This window comes from Ambystoma mexicanum, chromosome 3p, assembly GCF_040938575.1.
Source record: "Ambystoma mexicanum isolate Mex_15411 chromosome 3p, UKY_AmexF1_1, whole genome shotgun sequence".
Lineage (NCBI taxonomy): Eukaryota > Metazoa > Chordata > Amphibia > Caudata > Ambystomatidae > Ambystoma > Ambystoma mexicanum.
The window spans coordinates 326,190,500-326,207,771 of NC_090925.1; the positions used below are offsets into that span (position 1 = coordinate 326,190,500).

Here is a 17,272-nt window from a genome sequence, read left to right on the forward strand (position 1 = left end):
GTGGTTTTGTCTCAAACGTTCCTTCTGCAAGCGCAAGCAGTTTTGATAACACTTGTGCAGAGTGTGCAAACGTTTGTTCTGCGAAGGGAGCCCTTTCAAAGCTCTAGTGTTCACAATCCAGCAAATACAGATGGTGAATTCGCTTTAGCGCCGTTGCATTTCAGAGTGGTGCGAGCACTATGCAAGAACATGCCATCAGTTTAACAACATAGCAACAACATTTGTATCTAAAATAATTTATTATAAACTTTAATATTTCATAGCAAAGATCCTGTGGCTCGAAATGCCATAAAGAAATAATTAGATTAAAAGGATCTTGTACAATAGTACAGACACATGGTTAAATATACACACGCACACGGTAAAAAACGGATCAAATAATTCGTACAAAGCGAATTTTTGTCATAAAATTGTTCTGTGCACGGATTAAGGTAAAGACAATCTGGCAATATCACACTTTCTGCAGGCAGATCACGAGATCCGAGGGGTACATCACCAGGGTCTCCCAGGGCAAAGCTCTGATGTCCACTGAAAAGCAAAACACTACACTAACCAAAACCCACATGGCACACAAGGCTGGTATAATTTAGGGCCTGGCATTCATACACCATGTACAGAACCAGCAGGAAGCCAGGCATTGGCCTTTGATGCAGAAAGTGGCTTCGGTTCTTCCCACCAAACACAAAGTGCACAGACAAAATGATGTAATATTACTTTACATTGCATTTATAATGCGCACTATAGACCCGCAGGCATGAAGGCGCGGACAGGTATACATATATCTAAAGGCTCCGGCTCTCAGGTCTAGAAAATCCAAAAACCTGGGAGACACTAAGGCAACAAAGATGCCAACATGAGGCCCATGTGATCTAAGTTACTACCAGATAGAATTTATCAGGTGAAAAGTAGAGTTTTTGAGTCTTTCTTAAAATTAATGAGCGACTTGTGGTTACGGATATATCCTGGCAGTTGATTCTACAGAATGGGCGCTTTCAATGCAAACGCACCATTCTCAGCTTTTGATATTCTACATCTGGGTTGCACCTGTACATTTAGTGACCCCGATCTCAGGGTTATAGAATTCACTTTCTCGTTAATGTGGAGCGGTGTCCGGTTAAAGGTGCGATTACAAAAGGTTCGAATGCAATAGGTTCGGGTCAATAGGACCGAAAACAAAAGGTTCAATTTTTTTTTTTATTATATCTTTTTTTTGGGTTTCCGTTTAGGTAAAAAAGTGTTTTTTACCACAAAAACAGGGGTTGGGGGGGACCCACCACCCACCCCAAAAAAAAATATATTAAAAACAAAATAAATACATTTTTCGAACCTTTTGTTTTCGTTTTTTTTGTTTCGACCCTATTGTATTTCGAACCTTTTGATTCGCACCTTTAACCTATAACCATGTGGAGCTACAAGTAGGATGGCATCTTTTGCATTTTACACTTGCAAGTGATGACCAGAGTTCTAAACTTGATCCTTGCTTCTATAGGCAGCCAGTGAAGGGAGCGCCTAGCTTCGGATACGTGATCTCGCCTAGCGAGCCCCAACACAACTCTCATGGCCCAATTCTGCACCACCTGGAGCCTTTTTAGATCCTGTGTGCATGTACCTAGCAATAAACTACAACAATAGTCCATCTTTGCTCCGACTATTGCTCTTGCAATGGTTTCGGCACTTTTCTGTGAAATTAACGGTCTCAAGTGTGATAGTAATTTGACATAATAGAACGCTGATGAGACGACCGAGGTAACATGAGCTCTCATATTAAGTGTCTGGTCGAAGGTTGCCCCCAGTATTTTAGTTTTTGGCAGTGGAGCTATAATGTCATCCCCTAGCTTAAAGGAACTATAGGACTGGTTTAGATTGTGCAAGGGGTGTGAGCTGCCCACAATCATTAACTCTGTCTTGCTCCTATTTAAGGTGATATGGCTGTCAAGCATCCATTTCTCAATTCGGGTAAATAATCTATTGACTTCAAGCTTGTCCTGATCATGGAATCCCGTCAAAGGGACTACACACTGAGTGTCATCTGCGTAGTTTGAGAATACCACACCCTCCTCCTCTAACATAAAGAAAAAAGGAGCCATAAATAAATTATATGGGCATGGTTATGTACTGGCCCCTTGTGGGACGCCATAGAGGACTGGAGCTGGTGAAGCTTCAGCTATGTCCGAACAGACTCTGCTGCATCTATGTTCCAAAAAGGAAACAATCCACAAGGCTGCAGAATCTGAGAAATTGGCAAATTCCTTCAACCTAGTGTTAAGTATGGAATGTTCGATTAAATCGAAGGCCGCCGATTGGTCTAATGAGATGACCACAGATAAACCGCTCTTGTCCATCTGGGTTAAAAGTTTTGATTTCAACTCCAGAAGAGCTGTCTCGGTGCCAAATAGTTTTTTGAATCCCGACTGATGGGAATGTAGAATTGGAAATTGATTCATGTGCTCAACAATTTGGTTGTATGCTACCCGATCCAATATTTTTAGCAGAAACGGGGTATTTGATATGAGGCAAAAATTCAATGGGTTATCCCTAGCTAATCAAGGTTTCTTGATGATTGGAGTGACCATAGTTTGTTTTAAATCAATCGGCAACTTGCCCTCCTTCAAGGATGCATTTACAAACATACAGACTGCTTTAATAACACTTGGGGCACAAGTTTTAACTACCACAGATGCACAAGCATCTCCTCTACAAAACAATGGTTTCGTTTGTTCTATGAATTTTGTTAGATCAGATTCACTTATTGAGTGAAAATTAACACCTTGCTCCCTGTTAAAGACTTTAGTTGAGTCAAAATCCGATGATAGGGACTGCAACATCTTGTTTTTTTTTCAAGCATTGCCGACCGGATATTATTCAACTTATTTTGTAGTCCATCTTGGATGAGTTGACACCAGTCTTTGTCATTTTTTTCTGCAGGTCCTGAGGGAGTCGGCGTTATTCCTTGTTCTTTTAATATCTTAAACATTTCTTTAGTGTCTGATTTAGCCTTACTGATGCGGTTGTTATGAAAATGTCTTTTGGCTTCAAGTATGGCGTTTTTATAATCTCTTACTATGTTCTTGTAGATAGCTAAAAGATTCGGTTTGGGTTCAGGTTTCCATGCATGAAAGGCTTTTGAGGATGCAGATTTTTGCTTTCTCAGTTCTTCATTGAAGCAGGCCTTATTTTTATTATCCTCTTTATATTGCTTTTTTTGTTTTAGAGGTGCAAGTTTATCTAAGATGTTATTTAAATTGTTTATTAAGGCAGCTGCCATCGCCTGGGCTGTCAAATCTGATGAGAAGTCCAAGTCCAAGGACTTCTCGATCAGAGACTCAATGTTTCCCACGGTTATTTGCTTAGAATTCCGTGACATATTGCCCAATTGTTTGTGATTCTTTTTAACTGCAAATGGTACAGTTAGTGAAAAATTCACAAAGTGATCCGACCAGGGACAAATGCTAGTGCTTACCTCACTGCAGATGATGTTTAATACTGTGAACCAGTCCAGCGTGTGTCCCAATTAGTGTGTTGGAGTTAGCATGTATTGGACAGTTACCTAGGAACTGTTGCAGCTCTCTGCCCCGCCCCGATCACTGGTTGTGCCTAACCAATGGTTAAAATCCCCCAGTATTATATATTTAGAAGCCGGTTTCAGCTGCGGTATTAAATAGCTGCAGATGGCCTCGGCTAAATTTATTTTTGAAGATGGAGGATGATAGACTAGGAGAAGATTGATTGTGGCCTCTGCATTCATGCCTATTTTTATGTGTAAGGAGTCTATGTCCTCAAGAGAAAGACCCGGTGTTTCCCATACAGAGAGAGCTGCTTTTAGGATGAAGGCCACACCACCTCCTCTACCCTCTGGCCTATCTCTCCGGATCATGGTATACACGCCGGAATGGCTAGATTAAGAGCCGGGGCAGAAGCACTTGTCCCCCATGTCTCTGTAAGAGCACATAGGTCCAAATTCTAGTCCTCGATAAAATTGGCTATATCTGTTGCATGTTTAACCAGCGAGCGCGTGTTTAATAACATGCAATGTAATTTAGTAACAGGGTTAATGACCTGGGTGTGTGGAGTAAACATCTCTGTTATGGGGATTCCCGTCGAGGCGGGTGTAAGTTCAGTGGACTCTAAGAGGTCAACTGCTTCAGATGAATTCTCTGTTACTTTGGTAATTTTGTCGGTTAAATTGCCCAATCTTAGATCAGTAGAGACATTATTAAAAGCGCTGTTTCGGTTAGTTTGGGTAGGTATCCCGCATTATCTGCGGACCAAGTGGTATGCATGATAGGCTCACCGGCATCCAAGTTACAAGGCTGGTCCATCAAGCGTAAATTAAGTTTCATTCTTTCTGCTGCAATTACTTTTAGAACATCCTCTATGCCCATGACCTGGCGAGCAGGGAGTAAGGACTTCTGGTCTTGTCTGAACGCAGACTGGCGCTGACTGGCCCGACTCATCCGCGCATGGCGCGTTCACGCCGGGTTTATAGTGAAAACGCACTTCCAGACTACAATTCTGAAGGGGACTGTCGTTGGTAGCAGCAGAACATGAGCGTACAGACGTCCGTCAGGGGTCTGATTTAAACCGTCACACTTCTGCTTGCTGACTTGGATTCTAAATGGTTTGCAATTCGTCTCTGACCGGAGACTAATTGGTAAAAGCTACAAGTCTCTGAAATTAGACTGTGCGTGGCGTGCAAGAAAGTTAAAGTCAGAACTGCGCCCAAAGGTAACCAATTCAAAACTCATGCACAGTACAGTATTCCAATCTAAAATAGCAATCCGCTAGGTTAAGAGTACATAAAAAGCACTATCACAAATATTAAAATACAATCTATGTAATGTATGGAATATTACTTTTGTCTCGGTCAGTCCAAGCAATAAAAAACACGGGCAGGGATACAAACAAACATATTTTCTTCATAAAAAGTAATGCCGAGTAGCTGTGCATTGCACAAGTGACTCATGTGGGTCCATGCTTAAGTGTCTGAGGTCTGACATTCCCTGGCAGTAGAAACCCATAGGGTGCATGCAGGGCTGTCCCAGGCATCAGCCATGCCTGGCAGAGGAACCCCATAGGGTGCCTAGTACAGTGTCAAGTAGTGCAGCTGGCTGTGCTGGCAAGAAGCTGTAGGGTCCATTGAAGTAGTCAGACACCTCAATACAATCTAACTTTTCCTCCTCACTTGGATTTCGTGTGCAAGCACGCTGGCATTCCTCTGTCTGTAGTGTTCCAAGAGTCTCTTCCACATGAAGCAGCAGAGGAGCAGGTGTCGGTTTCCTGTTGGAAAGGAGTGGAGCAGGTGTGATGAAAAGTATTTAGCTTAAACACAAACCCCAATCAGCATTTCTGCAGTACATGTGACTGGCCTCTCAGGGAGAAGTGCAATGGATATCGAAAGTGGCAATGGTAACTAAGGTCGGACGAACATGTACAGCTCCCCAAAAGGCTAGTCTCCAAGCATTCACAGACTTCAGGTCTCGTCCTAAGCGGACTCAGCGTGTGCTCCAAGACAAGTCTTACGATCCATATGACTATGGAAAAAGCATATCACTCTCCATAGTTGTATACAAAAAACCCTAATATATAGTTCAATAAAAGGAAGAGCTCACTGCCACTTTCTTCTGACTCTACCCAACAAAGAACAGATTTAAGATGCACAACTCTGAAGATCTTGCCTGGGCACCACAGGCTTAAGTCTCCTTTAACCAGTCGAAGATATACCAGCACAAAGCACTCACCGAGGATGCAGAGGCCCTCCTGGGCTCTGGTTATAGCAACATTGATTTGGTTCTGATCCGTGACAGAACCAAGGTTTTTATTCAGCCAGCTCTTGGTGGGTTTGCGATCTGCTTCATACTGGGAGCAGGATCTGACTGTGGACAGGACGACGTAGCGCCACTCACTACCTGTAAAAAAATTCAAATAAACTCATGGTCTGCAACTCAAATCATAGGTAATCTAGCTACATTATCAGCGATATGCAAAAACACTGGTATTCTACAGAACTGACCTATTTGATTTTTTACAAATCTCCTTTCACTTCTTGGAGCAAGACCTGGGACAACAGAAATGTCACTTCAGTCCTCGCTCTTAAAACTATGCAGTCATCCAAACATCGCAAACTGGCAAATGTTGTCTACTTGGACATTTGGGCATCATCACACCCTTACTTGGACTCTCTTTACAGTACCTCTGTAGCGACCGTGCCAAACACATTTTGAATAAACACCAAAACTCCTTCCTCCGTCCTAGCCAGACACAAATTGCTTTGACTAAGTATTAGGATTCTCCAACCTCTTTGCGAATGACATTCCTACCTTAGTCTTCCACCCTTGAACATGAACAATACAAGGGTCTGGAGGGATTGGCCAACATCTTGGTCATTCAATACTGGATTATAAACTACGTGGTGTTTAAAATTGACTAATCTGAGATGTTTCAACTGTCCCTCATCTATTGTTCCGAATCCAATCAGATTTGTCTAATCCCCCACAACTCTCCCACCCTTTAATCACCACACCCATCACTCCTGCCCACTTAATTGGAATTTAGTTGACAAAACGTTGGCAAGAAAACCTTTCCAGATATTAACACTAGTCTTCAACAAGATAAGCTACTATAGCCCCCACCTCAACTCTACCTGCAATACTCCTTTTAACTGCTGTAAAAATTGTCACTTCTTCCCAATTCCCCCATACCAAAGGCAAATTCCCTCACCTTAAAAAGCACGCATGAGCTGGACCTCTGCTCCTTCCGGACTCTTTACAAACCTGATTCAAACATATAAAGCAGTAATAGCTGGCCCACCCTTCCCCGATACAGACCATCTTCCACTACACCCCCAATCCTCTCTTCAATACCAGCAACAATCCAAAATCTCTAAACAAACTTGTGTTTCAGATACTCCCCCAGGTTCTTTGTTTTAATACTTTGTGAGCTGTCAAGATAAGATTTAAACAACCCCCTCTCATCGTGAAGCATGCCTCATCTTCTTCGCGACCAAGTACAGAAACACCAAGCAAACAAAGCACCATTTTCTTGAGACCGTGGCCATGTTTTTATCTTTGGATTTCTCATTTTCCACCACCTCTGTGTATTGTTTTTTTTGTTGCCACCCACTAAAAGGATGCTAGAGTTTTGCGTTTGGGTTACATCCAAGACTCAAACAAATACTTTGAGCAGCAGGATACTAAGTTCCACACTCTGGAACCTTCCTGGTAGAATGCGTCACTACTTTAAAAAAAAAACCTGGCCCCAAGTTCCAACACACACACCCATTAACAGAGAACCCCCAGTTAAAGTCTGCACAACAATAAAAAATGAAAGCTTATGTGTACATTAATTTACTCACCTTAGTAACAACACTTCTTAGCAGTGTATATTATATGCATGTGACCAAATGACTACTAGACAGAGCAGGTGCATAGCACGCTACCAAAAAGGCCAGATCAAACAAGACTGTGCCGATGCCCAGGCTTCACCCCCTGATCATTCCCACTCTAGCAAAGAGGGTCTGAAGAGTAAGGTGTACATTGCACATTGAATAGAAGGAGTTTAGACCCTGCAGCCCATGGAGCTAAGGGACTAGGGGTACTATTGTTCTTGAGAAGTTATTTACTTATGTCATAACTCCACCAGTCAGACACATGGATGCCTCCTTGGCATGGAAGTACAGAGGAGGTTGGGAAAGAAGGAGAGCAGGTTGGAGGAGACAATACAACAAAAAAGAAAACAAAACCCTCCATAACCATGCTAGGGAGGCTTTTCTGAAGATCTCTAATGAGGGGCTCAAAAAACAGTCCCAGTATTGTGTGCAGGGGTTGCTCACCAAGAGTGTCTAAAACACTCAACAGTAACGTGACCAAGCAGACTGGCTTCACTCTAAGGGAGGGGAGAGGGCTGTGTTGAGATGTTTTTCAGAGCCACTGTTGATATAATGTTCTTAGTGGGCCAGTAAAGGTTTCACTCACAAGTTTAATCAAAGTCCCTCGATAAGCTGATCGGTAAGGCTTAGACCAAGAAGATCGGGGTGTGGCGGAAAGTTAAAATGCACAGGAGATTGTCAAGCACTAGATTGTCCACACACGTAATGACAAAAACTCCATATTTAGCAACACACGAATTAAGTCAAAATATTAAAAAGTATAAACTACACACACACAAACAGTTTGGTGTCTAAAAGGAGACAAACTTTAGATGTAACAGTTGAAATTGTGACAATTGCCTAAAGTGTGGTGTACGTTTCGGCAATATACAATAGGCTTTATAAAAACGAATAAAACATCTAGCAATAACAATTTATAAAATCCAAGGCCTAGCCTAAGAACTGGGTCGAACAATGTTCAAGGTAAGTTAACAACTTTAGCCAATCCCAGGGTAGGGTGCAAAGTTACTCCAGGTTCTCCCACAGAAAGCAATGTGGCTTGACGAGGTAAACCGTACTATAGGCACTTTAAAATGCATGTTTTCACATTAGGGTTCCATTGCATGGAAGTGGCTGCTAGTTGCCCTAGTCATCCAGGGGAGACCCCAGACAGCAAGATGCCCAGGCTCATGTAACCAGCACAAAAGCCAGTGCCAGGTAGCTGCAGGTTAGGACTTTCCCACCTATTGGAATGAATGGGGAAAAGGATGGACATCAAAACAGGCAACTCAAACCCCAATCAAACATTGATCCTAGATAAGTTGAGGTTGTTGGGGAAAACTGCTCTCAGTGAAATCTGGTGTTGGAGGTCCATAAGTTGCAGGCACAGCATGACTGCATAGGGCAGCTGGGTAAAGAGATTCAGCGGTTCCAGTCTTTAGCGACCTAACGGAATTGGTCAGCGCTGGGCTGGGTAGCAGTTGGAAGGAAAACCTTGACAATGACTGACGTTGGAGGGCCCACCTGCCAGGAATCCTCTGGTATGACAAGCAGTTGAAGTGACCATACACAGGGTCAGCAGGCAAAAGTATGGACAGTACGAGGGCTCCCATTGATACGGGTAGGAGAGCAGTTGGTCCCAGGTCAGTGAATAGGATGCACGGCACAAGTACGCAACAACCACAGACATCCCCACTTTGGATGATAAAGGACCCCTATTCAGAGCTCCAGGACAATGAGGTCTGTGATGCAGGAGTCGGAACTGGTTAGGTCCACCAGCTCAGAGGGAGACAACGTTACAGTTTTCCTCTGTTAAAGAGCAGACCTTCACCTGGCTTGTGATCACAGTTCAATGATGTGCATAATGGGTGAGAAAAACGCCTAATCTAAACCTAAATCTAAGATGGGAGCAAGCTACGACCATCAAATAATAATAAGGCAGTCCTAGTGGCGGTGTGCCAAATAAAAGGGCCTATATTAAAATAAAGCTATTGGCAATCCCCACAACTAAGTTATAAAATAAAGAAATAATCATAGGAGCCTCTCTGAGCACAGTGACAAAGGGGTCCACATCTGGATGACCCTAGGAAACCTAGGGTGACTAAGCCTAAGCCCCTTAAACAATCAAAAAATAGTCATAGGCGCCCCTCTGCGAGAACGAACACGGCTAAATGACCAGTTCTTTGGGAAGGTACCCACTCGAGAGTCTGCAGCCACACTTTAGCTCACTGTACCTTTCACAGAAGGGAAATATCCATTTGCACATCAGTCTTTGTCCCGCCCACATGGGCACAGTCCAGCACCAAAATGCTATGGCAATTCTCTTCTGAACAAGAGTACCAACAGCAACCCCAGACACGTGTTTCAGCCTTGTTGGGCCTCATCAGTGAGGTGGAGCTCTGCCTCTCTGAGCACAGTGACTAAGGGGTCCACATCTGGATGACCCTAGGAAACCTAGGGTGACTAAACCTAAGTCCCTTAAACAATCAAAAAATAGTCATAGGCGCCCCTCTGCGAGAACGAACGCGGTTAAATGACCGGTTCTTTGGGAAGGTACCCACTCGAGAGTCTGCAGCCATACTTTAGCTCACTTCGGTTTTACTATCTGTCTTCTCCGACTCACCAGCTGTGCTGAACTGTTGGAGTTTCTTGTCTCGAGAGCCAATGACGCCACCACAGCGGCAATCGCTTCTCCCCGCTTGGGCTATCAGTGCGGAAGGGCCCTGTGTGCCGTTGACACCTGTCACACCACACGCCAGCTGGACTTCCCGGTCTTATGATTTCCCTTTCGGAGGCTTTGCGGGTCTGAATTGGAAAGGGCAATTTCCTCCTCGTCGTCCCTCCAGGTCTCTCCATCTTTCTCCGCTTGAACTGCCAGTCCAGAATAGTTGCTTCCTCGTGTGTTGGGCCTTGCTCGAAGTGTGCTTTTGTGCTCTGCCTTTATCCGTGTGGGGAAGGGAAATGGCCGGCATGTGTGCGTAGTTATTGTCACTTGCCTGACTCAGCCTGACCGTTGTGTGGGACATGTCAGAGAAACGGCTCGGGTGTTAGTCCATTATCTGTTACGGTGTAGGAAAGTGTTTGTGTTCGAAAAGAGGGGGTACAACCTCTGAATATCCTACGGGGTAGGATGGGGAAAAGGTGTTATAGCGAAGGGGATACCGCGTCTCAGCCTGTCGATGTCCCACTTCCACTCCCAGAGGACCCCTTATCCAGGTGATCCTCCCGCACTGGTCCACCCCCAGGAACTGGATCCAATAGCGATGGCCGTGTCCTGGCCACCTGGATGACAGATCCCCGGGGACAAGCGGGTGAGACAACGTCAGGTTTCTCACATACCCTTCCTCTATGCGAGGTGGATATGCCTGTTCTTTGTCCAGGTTCCCCATTGTTAACACCTGGAAGAGAACAGGGACGAGAGATGTCCAGGAACTCTAGCATATTCCACTGATTGGTGTTAGTCGTTGTAGGTAGAGATGGAGTGGTTTTACCGGTCTCTTTACAATAACCTATAAATTGGGTTTCAAGGGCTGTTTTGGGTTTCATTGGCTCAGAGTTTTCCCAGTCTCATATTGGAGAGTTTTGGGAGTAGTAGTTTGCCTGCCAGGATCTCTGGGGTAGAAAATCTACAAAGGCAGGTGGAGATTCTTGTAAGAGAGTAGAGAAGATGGGGAAGTCCCACCCCAGAATAACTTCTTCGGGGACCCGAGGAATTATGGCTGATGATATTTCACAGGATTCGCCCCGGATTTCAAATATTTTAGGGTATACTTCATTTTCTCCATGTACACATGTCACTCTAACTAGGGCCGCGTTGTCTAGGTCTTTTGGTTTAACTAAATCGGCATGTATAGCGGTTTGCTTACTACCTGAGTCGAGTAAGGCTCTTACCTGTCTCCCATTCACCCAAGCCTTTTCATATGTAAACTCGGCAGGAGTTTGACACAAACAGATGCTAAAGGTTTCTAACTCTTCCTCGGGTTCGTCCCACTCTTCACCCTTCAAACAGCCTATTTCCATAGGTTCGTCTTTTATATTCTTTGGACAGTGTCTAGCTAAATGTCTTGTTTCTCTACTGGAAAAACAGCCTGGAGGAGGTGACCTGCTTCCTTTTAATTCTTCCCTCCTGCTTTCATCCTGCTTTCATCCTTAGTTTTCCTGATTTCTACTCTCTCTCATGGCATCCCTTCTCTGACTCTATGTGACCCCCCCTTGTTTATCTATTCCCTGAGGTTGAGGTTGATGGACGCGCTTAGGATCCTTCCATTCTTCCCATCGATGGGCCAAGTGGAAGTGTTTAGCTGCATCCAAATCGTTTTGCGCAGTCTCAATGGACATGGCTAGGGTAGGTCGATTTAACTGAAGGACATATTTTTGCAAAAAATGGGGTAAGGCATTAGTAAATTGTTCTAGGGTAATCATCTCTGTCAGTTCTTCTAAGGATTTATTAGTCCACAGGGCCACTGTTTTTTGACACGTTCACCCAGTTCTAAAGGAGTTTCTCTCAGGTTTAACCTAATGGCTAATCATTTCTGCAGATAAAAAATTTGCTTTTCTGCCCCACTCTTTTTAACAACCTTTCCTTGATGGATAGAAAGGTGGCTCCCTGAGAAAGGTTGAATAGTTGATAGGAAGTTTGGAATTCACCTTTCAACAAGGGAACCAAATAGCATCTTTTAAGGTTCTCTTCCCATCCCATTTGTTCAGCCAGGCATTTCAAGTTTAGTAAAATATTTCCTGAATCTTCGCCTTCAAGATATGGTTGAGTACGCCCTGTGTTAGTAAGGGCCTCGCTTGCAATTCAATTAATCTAGTTACATTTTCTTGGAGTCTGTTTTTCAGCCTGTTTCTGATGGGCTGCCAATTGGGCGATGATATTGTCTAGGTCGCCCATTTATTTTGCGGGTGTAAGGGTATTATTTATTAACTGACTCGGTACAAAGATTTAGCAGAAACCACTAACCTGAACAGATCACAATCCCTGGACGTGTGGAGAAACCCCCCTGCAAACCTTGCCCACTCTCCGTCTGACTGGAACAGGTAATGGAGAGAGACAAAATCCCCAGGGAAACCCTCTGGGGTAGAAAACCCTGTGCTCGACTGGCGTGGGACAACAGCAGCAGATCCTGGGTCTTCGGACGAAGAAACTGCTACTCTTCTGCAGTGTTGTCTAGGAAGTTGTCTATCAAACACAAGAGATTGGGTAAGCATACTTGTCAGAAGGAGGAAGGTAAAGAGATAGATAGAAAGTAAGGATCGGCACCTACAACTGAGATACTTGGGTTAAACCTCCATAGAAGGCGAGCTTGGGAGAAGAGAAGTGTTTCCTGGATCGAGGCGGGTTTCCTACTCGGGTAGTAAAGAACAATAAATACAGGGTTCCCTTAATTCATAAAGAATAACTCCCTCTTCCCCTAGAACCTACTTGTTCCCAGTGATGATGTGGAACCGCAAGTGAAGAGAATGGAAACAAATGGACGTCTCCGAAGGGGGGGGTGTATTCTCTAGATGACGAACTGAAGAGAATGGAAGTTAGTTTGGCCGTCCTCTGTTAGAAGCGGAACAGTTTCTATACGTAAGTAAATCCCTACCGTATCTCTATGGTATCACTCATTAAGAATTTAGGAGCTTGAAGCGGAAGAGAAGAACTACGGAATGTAGCGGGAGTATAAGAAATGCGGAATCCTGGAGCGGGCGTGACCGCGAGCTGCACAGTTCTGCAAGGGAAGAGAGAAAGGTAAAAGAGAAGTAAACCAGTCGGGTAAGAAAGGTTTTCCTAGAATGCGAACTTACTGAAGCGTCTGAATCTGGAGTAGCGACGAACAGGAGCTCCGGCTTCAGCAGCTTAAGAACGGTCACATGACCGCTAGGGGGCGGAGATACTTTCCACGTTAAACCAGTCAAACCCAGAGTATCTCAGCGGCACAATTCTGCTGCCATTTTGCGGGTAGTCCGTGTAGCAGACTTGCCTGACATAAGGGCACCAGTATAACACAGCCGGCCACCGCGCCACCACAACCAGCGGGAATAGTGAAATGTGACAAAGGGGTCCCTCTGTCGTGTCAGAATCAGAAAAAAAACAACTCCCGACTCCCTCGGATAAGGTTTCAAAATCCTCTGAGTCTTCCGATTCTGAGTCTGTCAAAGGAGTCGACTGGGGTAAATTAATTTCTAACCATGATGGTCCCGCGACAGATGACTGTGTAAAATGGAAAAAAGAAAAGGCTCTGTGGGAGGGCGGATTCAGAGCACTGGGTCTGATAAAAGAAAAGACCGGCTGAACTTTTAGAACGATTCCGTCCCACGGTTATATGTTATAATGGGAGAGAGGAAGGGTATCTAGCCACACTTGGGTTTTAAAGAACATATCCTGTTGACCAGGTGGGACAAGTAGTTGAGAGGACTACACCTCTTTCAATGTGGATACGCGGTCAGAGACTAGTATATAAACTATTTTATTTTCCCCTTCTGGTAGTACCACAATTATTAGCATGGGTTTCAATTGTTATCAGTTGGATCACATCCCACTGCTGACACCTGTCGTGATCCCAGCAAAGGAACATAGATCCCATTCAGAAACACTAGGGAAGCAAAGAACTTCATATCAATCAGGGGGTCAACGCTGACATCAAGCCTGGTGCAAAAGGCATTTTCCTCACTCTTAGCATTGCACCCATAGGCTCATTGCACTTACATTGGTTTTCCCTACACTTAGCATAGCTGCCGCTAAGTCCATAGTTAACTCACAGTGCATGCTACAGCTGTTGCAGAGGGAGCTACTTAAGCCCGTCCTCCGCTGGAGCGCTCACTTTGCGTCTTCTCCGCTGACAGCGGGTAACACTACCAGCGATCTCCTCACAGAACCTGCCAATAGAAAAACGAGTTAAAAGATATTAATTTCTCAGCAAATCAACAGAATACCAGTGTAATTGTAAAGTCTTACCGAACCAAAGTTTTTCTGAAGCTTTTCCTCAGTCTGCTGTTATTTTCGTAGTCTCAGCATCTTCTGTCAGAAGTTCCGTCGCAGCTGCAGCATTTCTACTCTCAGCAGCCTTTGTTCGCGGTCGCAGTGCCTTCATTCAAACGTTTTCCTCAGCAGCCTCTGCATCGTCCGAAGGTATTTTCATCAACAGTTTTTTCCAAAGACCTGCAAAACCAAGGTATTTAGTGAATGAATGAACTTGTGGAAACAAAAGAAAGAAGAAGTTACATATGTGCTTACCTGAAGTCTCAGCAAGGCTTTTCTTCGCTTAATTATTACCGTGCTTGTCACTGAAGGCAGCTATTACTCAGTTTCGATGAACTTACTTTATTTAACAATTCCTCAAACTGAGTATAGTTGCAGCCATATCGCAGCATCTGCCCTTTACCTGGGAACCAAGAACCTGCAAAAATAAAGGAGAATTTTAGTAAGAGCGATCTCTCCAATGTAGGGAAAACTCAGAATCTGATGAATTGTACATAATTATATTTTCACCATAAGACTTACCCAAGATACCTATAGAAGAGGATAGGGCATCATTCAGTTAAGAATCTGCCGACACCACAGTCCCTCAGATTAAAAGTTATCAACCCAACGCGCCCCTGTAGAATACAGGATGGAGAGCTCCACAAAACATAAGCACAGGAGGGTTTATTCAAAGGTACACTGCACCACAGTTTTTGTTTGCAAATGGGAATTACAGTCATTCTATTGTTATAATTGTTGTTTCCACAGAATAAGAGCCCTGATAACAGGTCCTCTAGCTGAAAAGGCATTATGCTCCCGCAGAGTCCCAAGGTAAGCGTTACAACACCATGTGTAAAAAACTCATGGTGGCAACGATAAAGACAGACACAAGTGATCACAGTTCAAGGGTGTTTATTAAAGGAGAGTTCCGGGACTTTTTTTTTATTGTCCCTACGGTTCGGCCATGTGTTTTTAAGCATAACTCGGTAGATCGTAGAAAACTTTCCTATGGACCTTACCCGACTTTTCGTCCATTATCGCACTCGAAATCAGCCGCCATTTTCTGATAATCCTATCATTTCCCCCCATCGCCCTGGCTCACCTGCTTTTGCGGCACTAAATCAAATCCCCCGCCCCTGAGCCTGACATCAGCAGACGCGTACCGCCCATTTCCCAACGCCAAAGCACGTTTCGTGTCAACAATCGCTGCGCCTCAGCTAATGAACTGTCGCCATGGAAATGGCAGGACGCCTCTTTCCTCAATAAGTATAAACACACCGTTTGACAACACACAGCAGCAGATTTTCGATTCCATTACTCTCTGTGTGTTACTTTGAGTATTCTGTGACTCGTTTCTGTGCTCTGGTCAGCTACCTTCGTTGATTGTAGCCCGTGTGAACAGATACCAGTACCACCGCTATAAATTATTTTACTTTCTTTACCACACAATGGCTACAATAATGCCGTATATGTACGAGCCCGAGTACACCGAGGAAGAACTACTGGAAAGGCAAGCACGCGAAAACGATGGGGATTCGGACGGCAGTTGGGAGGACCAGTCAACGGATGAAGAGCCTGGACCATGTCGCATGGACGGCGTCTCCACCTGGTGCACGTGCAATCGGTGCGAGCTAATGCCAACTGAGGAGGAGAACTGCTGCTGCCGTGAAAATTCCGGGTGCTTGGCCTACATTTCGGAAGGCGAGCCAAGTCCGCAATGCATCACCGAGCTGCCAGAGTTCAGGGAAGCCTGCCTCTCACGGACCGTGTTGAGGATGATGATGGTGCTTATGCACGAACTTTGCGGCACTGTTCGTCCGCGTAATCCGAGTAACGAGTAAGTATACTCTGGTTGTGATGTCAGTGATGCCACTACTATTTCATGGTCGTCTCATCATTCGAATGCATGTAAATTGGTTCCATGTTGTGCATTTTCTAGATAGAATTTTTTTCAAAGCAAAATGACATTTTTTACCTGAATCGACAGTGATAAGAAAGTTGTCATTTTAATACAGTTTGCATCTTTCATTTTCACAGGTGGTACAGGCTGGTGGCCTATCGTTGCTTCACTTGGTGGCTTCACGGGAGGCTCGGACACCGCGTTCGGAGAGTAATACCTGCCTGTGCGGTACTTGCCATTAGACAACATTTCCCCAGCGACAGTGGACAATACCGCGGATTTTCCCTGGATGTGCTGCAACCGCAACTTTACAATGTGTAATGTTTATTATTTATGTTCAATTGAAATTAAGATCTAAAATAAAACCCAACATATATTTTAACAATGGTTGTTTTGATTTTTTAAATGAATCTAGTGTGTCTCCATTGAATAGTCTTCCTGTGCCTTGTCTTGTCACACCACATGTCTCCGGCCAGCATCCTCCCTCACGCTGGACGGCCCCCTGCAATCCACATAAGTGTGTCTCCATTCACAAGTCTTCCTGTGTCTTGTCTGCACGACCACCGCCCCAATCCACCCCCCGCCCTATCAAAGGCAGTTCGCACCGGGGTACTTGTGCTGGCAAGTGGAGCTGTCAGGGAACGATAAAGGCCAAGAGGTGCCAAAGACCATGTACACTTCAAAGTGGTCTATAGAGCATGGGTTGTTGTTCCCATGTCTACCGCCAGACCCCGTGTCTCCTGCCAAGCATCCCCCCTCACGCTGGACGGCCCCCTGCAATCCACATAAGTGTGTCTCCATTCACGAGTCTTCCTGTGTCTTGTCTGCACGACCACCGCCCCAATCCACCCCCCGCCCTATCAAAGGCAGTTCGCACCGGGGTACTTGTGCTGGCAAGTGGAGCTGTCAGGGAGCGATAAAGGCCAAGAGGTGCCAAAGACCATGTACACTTCAAAGTGGTCTATAGAGCATGGGTTGTTGTTCCCATGTCTACCGCCAGACCCCGTGTCTCCTGCCAAGCATCCCCCCTCACGCTGGACGGCCCCCTGCAATCCACATA

The 17,272-nt window shown here is 44.8% G+C and overlaps 1 protein-coding gene across 1 annotated transcript in view; it reads right to left on the reverse strand.

Moving 5' to 3' along the window:
• Positions 1 to 220: 220 nt before the first annotated feature.
• LOC138580390 (3'-5' exoribonuclease HELZ2-like) overlaps positions 221 to 17,272 on the reverse strand; it is a 957,207-nt gene continuing 940,155 nt past the window's right edge. Inside the window, exons 19-20 of the mRNA XM_069650902.1 lie at positions 5,739 to 5,906; positions 221 to 5,277 (exon numbers count right to left, since the gene is read on the reverse strand). Coding sequence (XP_069507003.1) covers positions 5,165 to 5,277; positions 5,739 to 5,906 — 281 coding nt within the window. The 3' untranslated portion in view covers positions 221 to 5,164. The remainder of the gene's footprint in view (positions 5,278 to 5,738; positions 5,907 to 17,272) is intronic.